This window comes from Mya arenaria, chromosome 5 (assembly GCF_026914265.1).
Source record: "Mya arenaria isolate MELC-2E11 chromosome 5, ASM2691426v1".
Classification (NCBI taxonomy): Eukaryota; Metazoa; Mollusca; class Bivalvia; order Myida; family Myidae; genus Mya; species Mya arenaria.
In genome coordinates, this window is record NC_069126.1 from 50,497,971 (window position 1) to 50,513,667 (window position 15,697).

The 15,697-nt window shown below is 34.3% G+C and overlaps 1 protein-coding gene across 1 annotated transcript; it reads right to left on the bottom strand.

Annotated features, from left to right (window-relative positions):
• Positions 1 to 5,886: 5,886 nt before the first annotated feature.
• LOC128235773 (E3 ubiquitin-protein ligase rnf213-alpha-like) lies at positions 5,887 to 11,347 on the bottom strand. The gene is made up of 3 exons (XM_052950571.1): positions 10,215 to 11,347; positions 7,783 to 9,931; positions 5,887 to 6,024 (listed from the first exon to the last, which is right to left on the bottom strand). The coding sequence occupies exons 1-3, from the start codon at positions 11,345 to 11,347 to the stop codon at positions 5,887 to 5,889; spliced, it is 3,420 nt and encodes a 1,139-aa protein (XP_052806531.1).
• Between the last annotated feature and the right edge of the window lie 4,350 nt (positions 11,348 to 15,697).

Sequence of the window (15,697 nt, forward strand, 5' to 3'; positions counted from 1 at the left end):
ACCATGTAAGTACTACTAGTACATGTTCCATATGCATTAAATGAATCATTACGATTATGTTATTAGAAAAATATCACATAATAACGTTTATTACAGACGCTATGTATATATAACAGATGCTTTTATTGAATAATAATATATACACAATAGCGATACAATACTTAAACTCATATTCATTTTTACAAAAAATATGGAATTGATATTGAAGAATAATTAACTAACGAAAGCCAGACAATGTTAACATGTACGAAATCAGCCTCAATATATGTAGGTATATGATACAATATTAATTAAACATATGATGTGACATAATAAGGAATAAAATTCAGACGACGTATATAAAGACAGCAATAAAACATATTATATCTGCAATACTTACAAACACTGCATTCTTAGGCGTAAATACTCAACAAACATGTTATTAACATGTCCATTTGTCAAATGATGAATTCTGATGATCAAAGGCACGATTAAGATATTATTTTACAAACTCTTATTTCAAATGACACACCAGAATATTAAATTATCATAACAGAATGTGTATCTACAATTAAAGGAGACGTATATTATCTCAAATGTACATTACATTAGTATTAATAAAAACGCTATACAAGAAGGACGCATGCATCAATAATCTTCATCTCACGCTATCAATATTTATGACTATTTACCATTCTCACTTCACAATACATGGACAATCAATTATTAAATTAGAATATATCGTCATAAAATGAATACTGACATTGTTGTCTACAAACTTGTAAAATGGCAAACTGAATTATATTGATATACGCATTTAAAACAAACATTCATTCATTACAAACCATTAAGGCATTATATAAAAAAATTCGTTTTAAAAGCAATATACAGCATATATACATGTTTGTCAATATAAAACATATATTCATTATTATTATTATTACAAATGCATTTAATCATATTTTTTGTTCAAAACATGAAACACGTCATAAGGTAGAGAGTAAAGTTACAGTTAAAACTCATGTATACAAAATTATATGATTGTTTAACTGTTCTACTAGATATTCGCATAATGCCTCAATACACAATTAGCAGAAAAGTGTATATACAGATATTTACAGTAAATATTTAACCTGTATATTTAATAATAATGCCGCTTTAAGGCATCTGAATACTTGAAAAGTAAACTTCATCATTTCTTTATCTTTAGAAATTTTGCACTCACTCCGTCCCTTTAAAATGAAGTAAACTATAATGCAACAGGCGTAGTCAAATGGGATATACAAGACATATCCTTAGAGAACATATATTCATTTAAAAAAAACTTGCCAAATGGCGTTCGTGCATGGCTTGATATGCCTTAGTGTTGTACTCGTTACAAACACGTAACTGGTCTCTGAAAGTAAAATAAAACATACAAATGACAACGGTTTCAGCATAACTACTTTTAAACACAGCAACAGAATACAACTGCCTTATAAGTAGTGTTAATTGAATAATGGATTTTATAGTATATGGAGCAACATTTTTGAAATTCTAAATCAGAGCTAAACGGCAACTTTTTGTATGACAGAAATATAGCTAAAAGTGAAGAAAAAAAGGAAGCGTAAAATAATAATCATCGCTATTTCATAGAATTTCATGCTTTATGATATTCAAACAGAACGTTTTCAATATTAAAAGATAAATCGTTAAATCAACCCTTTAAGGGGTGGGGGAGGTCAAAAAATGCTTTTGCTTTTGTATTTAATATCGGGGGCTAAATATCAAAGTCAATACTTTAAAACATCTAGTTTGAGGTGATTTGTATTTATTTAAAACGCGATTCAAGAAGATAAAAACAATACAACACGTGATGCGACGTCAGAAAAATAGGAGTCCACATCATCTGGCTTATTCATATTTTTAGATGTTCATGATTTGAAAAAAATACGTTATTTTAATTAGACAAATGCCTGGATGGAATGAAATAGCATTATCATTAACGGAATTGTATAATTCAAACCTATATATTACAATAATTAATACAAAATTTAAATTTAGTCTCTCAAGAACCCAAACAGAAGAGTACTTACAAATTTTCCCTATTTTACTTGCTTTTCTACGAGGAACGAAAACCTTGGAGTCTCGTGTCTCTGACTTTGAAACAACAACTGGAATTCTTCGTTTCTCCTGCTTTTCCTTAAATGAAAACATCAGCTAAATGAATATAACATATTTATATTTTGTTACATTGTATATTATTTTATTATATTCAGAATTCTGGGAGAATTAGATATTCAGTATTGTCTGATAAATTGCATTAAAATATTCAAGAAGTACTGTTGCAATTCATCTACTACAAAGTCAAGTTACAAACAAAACAAATCAAAGATATTTGCTGACCATTAATCAATGATAATTAATTTAACCTAGTTGAAATCTAGTTTAATCATCTCTTATTCAATATAATATATACGATATTCACAATTTACACTATAAACATGCATTTAAATGGATGGAAACGAAAACAAAAACCTTCTATGGTATTTTACTACATGTTGTCTAGAGTAACGCCATCGGCGATTTTATCAGAGAAACAAATAACGTTTTCAATATGACAGAACATAGTACATTTGTGTAAATTTGATACCGAGTGATTTGAACAATAATGCGGAAAAAGTATACCTTTAAACATCCTTGTATACTGCCAATCATGGAGGTAATATCTTTCACCCTTAGGTCATTATGGATTAGTTCAGTCAACTTTAATTCCCTGTCTTTAAATCTTATAACGCCGTTAATCATCGTCTCACTTGACCAAAAGCAAGGCTCAGAAAGTAGATTGATAACACGTTGATCGTCCAAAGCATCAGTATCGCCTTTTCTGTAGACAAAACGCTTCAATGCCTTTTGCAGAAAGTCTAGCTCTTCAAACTGGAACTGTTTTAAGGACTTAATCAAAAATTCTCCGAAGGGCGTTTTGTCTACAACAAGATTCGAGAACTTCGATTCAATGCAAATTTCCTCCAAAAGTTCGTGCAACGCAACAGAATGACACAGCTTCAAAGTCATTGAAGTGTCTGGAAAGCATGACTCGGGAAAATTCTTGAGAACACTTTGCCGGCGAATATAGTCTTCGAAAGGAGAATCGGGATCATCTTTTGTTGTCTTAAGTAGAGCGCATATGAGAACTAGATGCCTTAATATTTCTGATGCTAGGTAAACATCCTGCTCAAATTTAGTCCTTAAATATGATTCGATCTCTGGTGGCATTGGCTCTTGATGTATGTTTTCAGAAACATCTTTCAGTAATGTGCAGATATTTTTGTAAAATTCGTCAGCAAATACGACATGTGGCATCTCACGGTGAATAATATATTTTTTGCCAATAATAAGATGACTAACTAATGCCTTCTCGATACTATAAAAGTCATAGTAAACTTTTCTGCCATCTTTTTCAGAAAGACCGCTGTGCGATTCGTCTTCGATAATATGAGCCCACTCAGCATCAAGATGTAGAAGTTCATGCTCTTTTATTTCTGAAACTGATGTACGTTTAAAACAGGCACATTTGTCCCTCAACAAAAAATCAAGACATTTACACTGACTGGCCAGTGTACCGCACGCAGCTAGAGAACGGTTTTGAATTTCAATAAGGAAATTAAATACTCGATCGATTTGCCCATTTCCATTCAAGATGATACTGTTGTGAATCTTCGATTCATAACTTAATTCCTCAAGAGGAAATGGAATGCCACGGCTTTTTAGTATAGCCCAGGTCTCGAGAAGTGCGTCAAATGCCAATTCACTAGACGACACATTGTCAGCTTTCGACATAATTTCGAGGTACTTTTCAACAGTTATGTCGCGCTTTATTTTAAATCTACCTGTGTTACGGAAAACAGACATATGCCAATTAATAATTTTAACTAAATGGTATGGTAATTGAAGTAACAGTTGATTATCCATAACGAATTTCAGAAAAGGAAGATTTTGCTTTGCAATCCAAAAACATTCTTCAAATTTTGGAAATGACATCTTTCTAAAGACGCAGCGCAAAAATGAGTTTTCAGGTTTTTCACCTTTTGAATCATGTCGTTTTGTTTCAAGCAGTTGAATGCAATTGTCCAAGTGCATATGGCGCTCTTTAAAAACACTTGAAACTTCATCATCCAATCCTTCAAAATTCCTTTCGAGCAATACCCATGGTTTCTTGTTTTTGTCTGATTCTACCACGAAATTGTACATGACCAGGCCCGTTTCGAAGCTATCGAGGTTAAATATCGATTGAATATTACTCCAGTGGCAGCATATGTCATTCCATATTTGTTCAATTGTGCATTCTGATTGAAACAATTTCTTTAGTTTTTCTTCTTCAACGACTTCATTGGCTACGTGCAATAATATGAATCCTTTCAAAACAAATGAAAGTATTTCTTTTGACAGCAATGACATTTTTTTCAAATTCATCATCTTTTGGTTCCCAATCAGTGTGACAGATTACTGGATCCTTTTGTAAATATTCAGATTTACCACATGCATAACACCTTGCTTCCTTCTGGTCTACCACATATATGAATGTCCTTTGACATGTACACGTATACACGTTATTGCAAGGAAAGTTCAAGTTTGATTGCCCAAGTGACATATTTATCGGAGACGCCATCGGGATTTGAAAATTTAATTTCAGTGGATTTTGGAGGCATACTTTTAAAATAGAATTGTCATCAATGCCGCATTTTTCAAAGAAAACTAAGGCAGAAGCTGAAATCAAGAGGGACGCTATAATAGAATCATCATATGTCATACTTGAGTTTGCATTTAACTGCGGTACACGAAATTCCGATTTGCCAATAATTCTTTGCATAAACAAACGTTGATCATCATGAAGTTCTTCAAATTTCAAGATAGTTCGCAACTCCTCGCATTTAGCCTTTTCTCCGTTTGAAACGAAACTTTCAATATTTTTACAATACACATGCTCCATTATAAACCAAAAGTAAATAATGTTCCCTAAAGGTACACCTGTTTTGATATTTAAATCAGAATGGACATTCACGTCGAGCTGTTGAAGTATTTCTTGGTTCATTTTATGACCGTCACTATGGCGAAGTAGATACACTGTTGTAGGGTTGAATTGAAGCGTTTGCTGAATCGGACAGTTGGTTCTTTCCAATGAATCCTTAAAAAAATGTCTGTCACTGCTAGTATTCATAACGTTGGTAGTATATCTGATGAGATCTTGAAAAATGTCTGTCTGTCTCAAAGAAATTATAATCTCTATTACTATTGGAAAGATCATGTCTCTGACTTTCGGCTCGGGCTTTATAGATAGGAATCTTACAATAGCACGGATATACGACATACTTATAAAATATTTTAAGCCTGTATTTCGTTCTCGTAACAACGAGCCTGCATCTCGAAGTGTTTCAATTGATATTTGATCTTCAAGCGTTTCAAGAATCAAAGATTCAAAAACATCTATAACTAACACAATGAAGTTGAACTTACTATCGTTAAAAAGACTTTGCAGGCAATCATTCAGAATTTTGCAGAAAGTACCTAAGCTATATGGTTCCATGTCTTTGTCCAGAATACTGTCTTTGTTGTTTTCAAGCAAGTGTACGATCATAGCATTTAATATAAACAGTTCATCGTCTGGTAAATGTGCACTTTTCATACCATCTATGAACCAATTGTGAACGGTCGAGTGCTCGTCAGATATTTGACAACTTATTATACATTGACGAACAAGTCTTTGAATAGAAGCTGTTCTTGTAGGTGAATTTTTCATAGCACTTATAATTGACAAAACAGCTTCTAAAACTGGCGGCGAATCGACGCTCTTAAATCTCAATTGTCGACATAAGTTATCAAATAAAGGAATGAAATCACTTTCAAACGCTTTTCTGTGAACGTAGATCTCTAAGCACAGCTGGAGAGGAGGTAGAGTTCTTGGTTGTTCAGATATGCTTTCAGCTTCATATACAAAATGTTGAACCAATTCCTGCCAACGGTGCAGGTCCCCTTGTAGTTGCGAATTTGTTGGAAAAAGCCTTTCGCCTATATAATCAACAACGTCGGCAAGCACTTTGCGGTAAGGACCTGGCCTGTTACAAACGATATCTTCGAGAACTGATTCTGGCAATTCTTTATGTGTTTTGCTTTCCTTCAAAGAGCAAATAAGCAATCAACACTGTCCTGATAAAAATGTCGAAATTTGTCAAACATTTCTAAAATCGTTGACAATTCGTGATAGAAAATCCAACCAGTGTAGTGCAAAAACAGAACTTTTTCTTTGAAGTTTTTCATCAAACTAATGTTTAAAAATGCATTGAAAACTATTTTAAGAAGTTCAATGCTGTCTTTCCCATAATCTGGATTCAACTGATGTACGAATAATAAAAAATAATCATGTTCATAACCTTGCATGTCTTTCGTGAATTCATTCATTGTTTGACATTTTGAAACTAGGGTCACTTCGGCGCTTTGGAGAATCTGTCTTATACACCCATGTTTCCATTGAACCGAATTCAAATGCTTGATGAAATCAGATTTTGACAATTCAAGACGTTCATAAATAATATGACTGAATACTGTTTGGTAGTTTAAATTTGGTGTTGTACAAATATAGCACCCAGGCCCAGTCTCATCTCCAATAGATGAAATTGCTAACAGCTTTTGTTTTGAAACAAAGTCAACGTTGTTGGATATGTTTTCAATATTTGAAAAAAACCCGAACAATTCAAAACAATACACCACTTTAGCTATTTCTTTTTTAACGATTGTTGTGAGATGTTGTTCTAAAGCCTGTATAAAGGAGTGAAGCATCAGTTTGTCGTTTGCAACAGTGTGTACCCATTCTGAACCTATTTGAGTATACCTTTTCTCTATGTTACTCCAAACTAGATCTGCTATAATCTTGTAGATTATGCTTCCTTTGTCCCTTATGCCGGTTACTAAATTGACGATCTCATCAATTGAACGTCCATTTACCGAATAATGTATCCTTGTAAATGACCAAAACAGCTCTTCTTTAACAATCAGTTCAACTGGCTTAAATGTTCTAATACTTTCACAGAGACTCGTTCGCAAAACATCTCGAATAGTGCTACTTGGTTTTTCTATCGCATCAATGGAGACATACTTCCAGCCAGATAGGAAGTTTATGGCATATATGAACAACTTTCGCCCAGACACACAATCTGATGGCTCAGCAATAATGTTTGAACGTTTTTGTTTTCGGCAATGCATAACAAAATATATACGCTTTGGTATAATAATCTTTGACATCATCTCGGATTTCAATCGGTCTAATATAAATCGCGCCAAGGGAATCAGTTTTATGTCCTCGACAACGTCACTCCGAATAACCAATTCAGAATCTGTTCCCGTCAAAAAAAATAGAACCATTTCACTAAACTGCTTTTCCGACTGAAATGAACATAAATTTACGGCTTTAGGTATGTGAAGACATGAATGGATGTTGCAGAAAGTGAAGACCATAGTAAGATCAATGGAAATCGATGTTTCTTGCCCTGACTTTTGGGAGTCTATGTAACTTTCGAGTCCTTCATGTATTGGAAGAGATAGATATGTATGTGCCTGCTCTTTTGTTTTTAAGACTTCATGCGCTCTCATAAATGCATCAGGCAAAAGAAGCCATAGCAACAAATTCCGACACAATTCGAAACTTTGATCAGCATCCTGGTTGACAGATGTTGCATAGCTTACTAACGAAATAATGCTTTCCTCGTCAAAACATGGGAAACAACTTGTAAAATCATCATCGCACGACAAAGCTTTTATCCAATTGGTTACGTTTTGGAATACACTGTTTTGCTTTTTGTCCAGAACGTTTGATGCACTTAACATTTGCTTTTCGAATCTGTTAAGGAAGGGAGGGTCACTTCTGTTCAATGCAGATTCGTCTACAAAGACGATGCACCGAAATTCATCTGCAACATGGCAAAAGGGGTTAGTGTTCTGACCAAGAGCAACGCGGCATGTTTTCCTATTTGCAACTATCGTATATCTTTGATTAAGCATGTCATATAAACTTCCATATAGAGGGTCCAGATTCTTTAAAATTAATACATGTCCTTGTTCCATGCAAAATATAATTCTACTCAACATTTTGTAGTAGTATTCGTCATTTTGATCTTCTTTGAAGCAACTTCCCACTATAACTTCTTTTCTTCTTTTTAAAATGTTGTCAATTATGTTTTCAACAATATTTATACTTATGTTTCCACGGGAAATAATCATTAGGTGTCTTGCTAATGGGTCGTTTATATTGCTGATAATAAGGTCTTTAATCGGAATCAAAGGCATTGTATCTTTTTGAAAGAACATTCTAACGAAAATGTTGCCTTCTGGCATTCCATTGAAATTCCTTTGAAGTCCCTCTAGCATAACTTCCGTTTGATCTCTTTTTTCTTGGCCTTTTATTGCTTGGTTTCTTACTACATGTTTAACCAAGGAATAAAAATCACGAAGACCATACATATGGTTTCCATTGTTGACTACTTCTGTCGTGTATCTCAAGTATGCTTTGGCAACTTTCTTAAAGTCGTTTTCTTCTTCTTGACTTAATTCAGTGCAATTTGGAATTGACTTTCGTAATTCACGTGCAGTTGAAGTGAGTTCATCCTCATCCATTTCTGGGATGTAGATATGAATTGCCCTATTCATTTTTGCTGCATCAAGTGCCCAATTAGATAATCCGACTACGGCAACCTCTGGATTTCCTCCTTCGTATGGCTCAAGGCGAGAATGAAGAACCTTAAGTGGGTTAAACGGGGATACTTCAGATAACCCGATTTCGTCTAAAATCACAACAGCAAGAACGTCTTTTTCAGAGTGTTGTCGTCTTATTGCTTTCTCAAACACTTCTTCTATTCCATCAGATGTTGCTGTCTCGCTACCTTGGTAAGGAACACAAATCAAACAGGGATACTTTCGAAACAGGCTTTGTTTTGAATCTAAACCTCTTAAATTATTTTGAATTATTTGAATAGACAGCGACTTGGAACTTCCAGGCTTTCCAACTAGCATGACAGGTATTTTGTTAATGATGCATACTAGTAAAACAAATATGTTATCGCGTAGAACGGAATTAATCGCAGTGCCTTCAGGAAATTCCATTTTGGAAACAATAGCATTTTGAGCCATCCGAATTATTTCTGCAACCTTCGCTCCAGAGATAGAAAATGCATTTGCAATCACTTCTTCGTACTTCTTCCTAAGGCATTTGTCACGAAATCGCATCTGATATGTTAAAACCATTGCTAAAATTACTGCTTCAACTTCATCTTTGCTTTTACCCAATCGTTGTTGCAGTTCGTAAAACCATTGTATCAGCTTTAAACATCTATTCACATCACGGAGGCTTACAGTGGATGTGTATTCTTTGCTTGATTTTATAAATACTTGAGATCTCGTAATGGCAGCAACAATGCTTTCCTTAAGTTGAGATTCCATGCACAATTTATAAACCATTGCATGAATATATTCATGTTCGTCTTTCTCTGTCAAACTTCCGAAATCCCAAACATACTGTAAAACTGACTCGGGCAAAGGCACAACCCTATATTCTAAATATGACAGCGGATCATTTTGTAGTTTTGTGTTGATACCACCTGCTTCAGATGGTAGAGTAATACGTTGCTTATATGGGTTACACGCACCTACTGTCTTTAAGTTTGGAGCGATTAATTCTCCATAAATCATTCCGTGGCTTATTAAATCGGAGATAACTCCGATGCATTCATTCGTATTTATTTCATCAATAAAGAGCCACCTTTGTTCGAAAGGATTCTTTTTACATTCACTGTTTTCCTCCGTCAGAAAATGCAATATATCGTTTTCACTAATTCCAGCGTGTAACCGAACTACTCGACATGGAACACGGCATGCGTTTGCGAGGACTCTGATCAATGACGTTTTGCACAGATGCCCAAATTCGCAACATAATTAATGTCATCTTTAACAAATTGTCAGGTGTCAAAACGTAATCATCTGGAATGTTCGATGTCTTCCCGAGTATCCGATGCAATACATCGTATAACTGTTTCTGGGTCATGTCTGTATATTTAGGTAATCCTTGGTGTAGCTGATGCTGAATTACTTTTTGAATATTAACGGGAAGCTTGTTTTCCGATCTATATAATACTGTAATTGTTTGTTCATTTGATTCGTTGAAAACCCACGCAAATTGATTTCTGTGGTCCCAACGTTCTATTCGTTTTAACCTTTCTATCTCAAAATTAACTTCTGTGTGGGTATTCTCAGAAAGCTGCACAGGTCTAGCAGCGATATCATTTGCCATTTGGATGATAGTTTCTAAAATTGATGATCTTACACTGTTATCATTACCTTCCTTCGACATCACTTTGAGGATATCAACTTTGAAGAAATTGCTTAATGTAAATCGCTTTAACTGGTCCGCTAGTATACAAACGAACACCTGAATCTGGCTGAAAGACATATTCCGACATTGAGTAATATATTTCCGCAGCAGTTTTCTACAAAGCTCATCTTCAACAGGCATTTGATGGAAAATGAAATCTTCATGATTGATTGTTCCTTCTTCTAAACGCTTTAAATAATGTGAAACCACTTGAATAGGACTGTATGGTTCTTCACTAATGGCCAAACGCGATATTGGATCCTTCAGATGGATTTCATCAAACATCATTGTCGCTCGAAGGCCTGATTTAAATAATTTATCATTTGAAGACGCTATTTCTATATAAACAATTGTTGAAGATAGAAAGAATGCTGTCGATTCTACTGAAGCATACTTTAGAGCCACTAGTCTAAAGATAAATTGATCGAGTTCGTCAACGTTACTGGTGACGCCGATATCGATGTGAAGAATTTGCCATGATTGGATGCGTAACTTGTTTAGTCGTATAAGGGTATGCTTTTCATTAAATTTTCCACTTATGTGGAGTGTGCGAATACACTTTCTATGGGTCCGCATGGCCTTTTCCACAATTGACGCTGTCTTTCCTTGTCCAGCTATAGAGGAAGTGAATGTCTTTATATCTTTGTACTTTTCTCTAAACAATTTCGACATGTCTGCCGTTGTCAGCAGTTCGAGTTGGACTTCGTGCTCAGAAAGTTTCTGTACAAACGGGTGTAAACTGTTTAATCGGCATATAATCGCAAGACGACCCTGCATGTGTTTCACAATCGGTACTAACTCTTGAATTAGTTTTGACTGCAAATCTGCTGAAATTTGTTCTATATTTGCTATACAAAATAATGACCTTTGCACGTGTTTGAATTCAGAACTTCGTTTACATCGCATTACGAGAGACTGTAGCTCCTCCCATGATGTCAATGTTGAACACGTGATCAGTTCATGCGGTAAAGGCATTCGTAAGCAATTCTTCATATATAAAGTCGTGATTGTTCGAAGTAAGTCGGGGTTGTTTTCGCGTAAGCGCACGAACAATATATAACGTTCTGGAAATGGTGGCCTAATATTGCATTTTTCATGCTCTATTTTGATAGAATCAAAACAGGAGGAAATTAAATTTTCTTGTGTTGGATATTCATCGTTATACACTGTATGAAGTGCGCATCCCAGTCTTTTGATTTCACAATCGTTTTCTGCTTCATCGTAGGCAGTTTGAAGATATCTAACATTGAAACCAGGAAATATAAATTGAAGTATGTTACTAACTTCATTTTCATCTTCATTTGCATGCGGGTGTTTATTTTGTAGATATTTGATGATAATATTTATTTTACGACCATGTACAAAGGTCAACAGGAAATGTTGCTTCCTAGCATCATCTATCTTTGTTTGCCATTCTGAGAGCTGATCTGATAATCTGTTCTTTTCGAAGCATAATGCAGATCCCTTCACTGTTGCAGAGTCTGAAGTACATCCTGAAGCTATAATAGCTTCCATAACATACTTTATTTCGAATGCTGTTTCTACTTTTGAAAGAAATGAATTAATGTTAGTAAGATGTCCAGTTTCGTTTAGTGAATGTTTCAACAAAAGAGTTCTTCTTCGCAAATCTTTCATTTCCTTTTCACTTCGTTGGAATTTATTTTGACTGACAATGTCAATGTAACTCACTATGAGAGTAACAGAGCTACATCGGTCGTTTACCTCAAAACTAAACATACCATTCTGTTCTATCTTGGAGATAACATCGACCGTTTGTTCTTCTCGATTTGCAACATTTTTATAAAGGTATTTCAGTGTATAGACATTACTGTTGCAGTCGTTGATTTTGCTATCAAGCTTTTCATCTTTAACAATATTGATTCGGTCTTGCATAGCATGCAATATCTCATCAAGAGATGTTTTCACCGTTATCTTTTTTAGTATTGGATTCAAAAATATGACTACGTCTTGCAGTGATTTGATTGTTTCTTTTTCAATATTTGTCTCTGATATATAGTCCACTGCATCGTACAAAGTTCGGACATTCTCAATATCAATTGGCCGTATGAAATCAAGAAGTCTATCGGAGTTTACCAGTGCTTGTATGACACTCAGGGTTTCTTTATTGACACATTCGGTTAACTGAGTCACCCTTTTTAAATCGTCCTTTATGGAAGAAAAACTGATGTCACTGTTATCGTAAGAGGTAACGATATCCAGAATGTGAATGCTGTTCGAAATTCGGTCATCGCCAGTTATGTCAATTGAAAATGTCTTGACAAAGGCGTCGATTGCTTTAACTAATCGCGGAAGTTTTTCCGAGTCGGAAAGGCTTAGCAAAGTCTTTTTGACGTCGTCTAAAAGAGTATCCTGTTTATATAACGATTCAAATATATCAATTTCCTGTTCAATTTTACAACGCGTTTGAAGAAAGATTGACACTTCCTTCATCGTTATTTCAGCAGAATCGTTTAATCTTTTCCATTCATTTCTATACTTTAGCAAGCACTCTAGGCTAAGAAATTCCATTAATTTCTGGATGATATCTACACTTGCATGTCTTTTTAAGGCGGATTCTTCGTCTAAAGGCGTATTGCGTGAAACGAAAATACTTATGTTTTCTGCGTTGCAAATCCAAAAAACATCTGACTTTACAACTTGAAACAGGTTTGAAGGAACATTTGACAACGGCTTATAGTCTCCCCAAAATGCCTTCGATTTGTATTCTTTTACGCTCATTGCTCCCGTATCAAGACGTTCTATGATGTTTTGTAAAAACAATAAGACTTCATTACAACCTAGTAATGACGGGACACGTACAGTACAACACTTTAAAAAGTGAATTGCGAGAGTGATATATTCTTTTGTTGCCCTTATCTTATGTTTTATAATGTCCGATATTTCACTGATGTCATCTTCGGTAACATTGTAGATCTTTAGCAAACTCTTAGCATTTTGAGTCTCAATGCACTTGCACTTATCTATGAATATTTCTCTTGATTTGTACTGGTTCGCTACATGTGAAACGGCTTTCGTGATACGCTGATAAACATCAAATTCTTGAAGTTCTTTACTCAATAGACCCTCTGCTCGAGCAATATTTTTCCAGAAACCTGAATGTTGAGTTAGTTGTTCGAAATTTACAAAATTGTCATCTTCCGAATGGTTTTCAAAACAAACCTCAATGAGCTTACAAATAACTTGAAGTTCAGCTCTGAAAAATAAGTGTTGCATGTTTTTAAGACAATTTCAACTCATGGCCAGTTTTGTTTAGTTCGTAACAATATTATTTAATGTGATAAGACTCTATTACTCAGTTTTTTGTCAATATCTAAGTACCAATTATTCCAGTTCTCATCTTTATATTATAACGACTCATTCTGAAATGTCCTTTAGTTGATTTGTGATACTATTTTATAGAAGATTTGTATAACATTCTTCTTTTAATATTAACGACTGGTATAACATTTGGAAATCAAGAGTTTAATATTGTTCAATGGAAAAGATCGAATTTCGGCATGTTTTCCAGCTATTGTGAAATTAAGTAATTATCACTACGTTTTTGTTTTCTTTAAATCAGCTAAGAAAAAAGTCATGCGGTTAAAATTGTATTGAGTTTGTGTGTCCTCAACGTTGATTAAAAGATGAATTTAAAATTCCAAATAAGAGGGCCAAGATGTCCCTATCGCTCAACTAAGTAAGACTTTAATGGTCCTCTAGACATTGAAACTATCAAACGTTCCGGGTTTTTTTAAACTGGCGTGTGAAAACAAGAAACGATTGTTGGAATGATTTTTGTATTGTTCAGAAAGTGGCAAAGGGTCAAAACTCTTTCTATTTCTGAGATGTATAATTTATCACAAACTGAACAAAAAATGAGCAAACTGGCGGTCATGTTATGAATCAAAATGGGGTGAAGAAATTTGATGTATCGTCCCCTTAGGCACAGTTTTGTGAAGTTGTTTTGAAAAAGGGTCAATGGTTTCTGATGATAAAATTTTCCATATAAACATATAAAACAAACCATGTTTTTAAATAAATCAACATGGGGTGAGGGAATCTGAAACATTTCTATGATATGTTTTTGAAATCGGGCCAATAGTTTCTGAAGAGAAGGTTTTAAAGTTTAAAAGTTTTTCATCAATAAAAATAGTTAAAGGTAGCCCCGCTCCTAGTGGCCAAGTTTGTTTATGGATGAACATGGGCTTAAGGAATTTGATAGAAGGTCACAAAGTGAGCATATCTGTAAAATTATTTTTTTAATTGGGCCAGCGGTTTCTAAGAAGAAGATTTTCCTTACGGTTGCCAGGAACATTCAAGTGACGGTTGGTAGAAATTATCCCAGCCGTTTAGAAGGAGAAATTGTTTGAAAGAAACTTATGATGGCAGGCGGACAAACGACGGACGAAGACGTACCACGGACAATCAACATATCACAATAAATCTGCTGAGCACTTTGTGCTCAGGTGAGCTAAGAATCTACTGTTTTATTTTGATTGCAAATATTAAGCATGTTAAGAACTGTCATTTATGTCTTTGTTTTTTTTTTTGCATTTAGACATTCATTTATTTGGCGATTTAAATGATGATGATGTCTGTGATTTTGGTATGTTTATACATGAAAATGTATTTCATCAAAAACAAAATGTTGCCAAAATATTATGAAAATATCAACATGGACATCGGTTAACAAAATAATGACTATGGTGTTATCAAGCATATGAAACAAAATATTACATTTTTACATGATATCCAAAGTAGTGGGGGCTCTCTTTATATAATTTATCTTGTTGATTTGATGGGAAATCCATACTTTTATTATTCTGTTTATTTATAATAGTGGATGTATTTATTGCGACTGGTTATTACTTGTCGTTGAATAGCCTATAAGATACGATGATTCTTAAATAAATAATTGTAGGTAATACTTATTAGCCTGAAGCTATATTAACAAAACTAATTGACAAGATGATACAATTGCAAGAAAAAAGAAAATTGTAAAGAAGTGATATCGCTGTGTACAAGGCATTGTTATCTACTTTCTGATGTAACACATCATTTATGACACATGTATCTTTCGCAGTTTTTGCATATTTTTTCCAATTCGAAATTTACTTCCGTTTGTCTACCACTTAAATACCAGTACATTTTAAAAAAGCGTCCATATATGAATCAGTACTAATCACGGGACTTTCACATGCTAACTATTCACACTATAAACTTGGATAACATCAAACGAGAAAAAAACAGTTGAGACAGCAACATAATACTATTTTAACCAGGTTAAGCGATGATATATCGGTCTCAGCCTAGCTCGTATTGACA

What these genes read in the sequence shown, in the direction of transcription:
- LOC128235773 (XM_052950571.1), bottom strand. Translation starts at nt 11,347, where the DNA reads ATGCCTTTACCGCATGAACTGATCACGTGTTCAACATTGACATCATGG. An exon ending in GTTAATTTTGAGATAGAAAG is followed by an intron (nt 9,932 to 10,214) that starts GTTAAAACGAAT and finishes ACATTAATTATG; the next exon opens with TTGCGAATTTGGGCATCTGT. An exon ending in AAAACAGTGTATTCCAAAAC is followed by an intron (nt 6,025 to 7,782) that starts GTAACCAATTGG and finishes TTGATTATATAG; the next exon opens with GCGAAAGGCTTTTTCCAACA.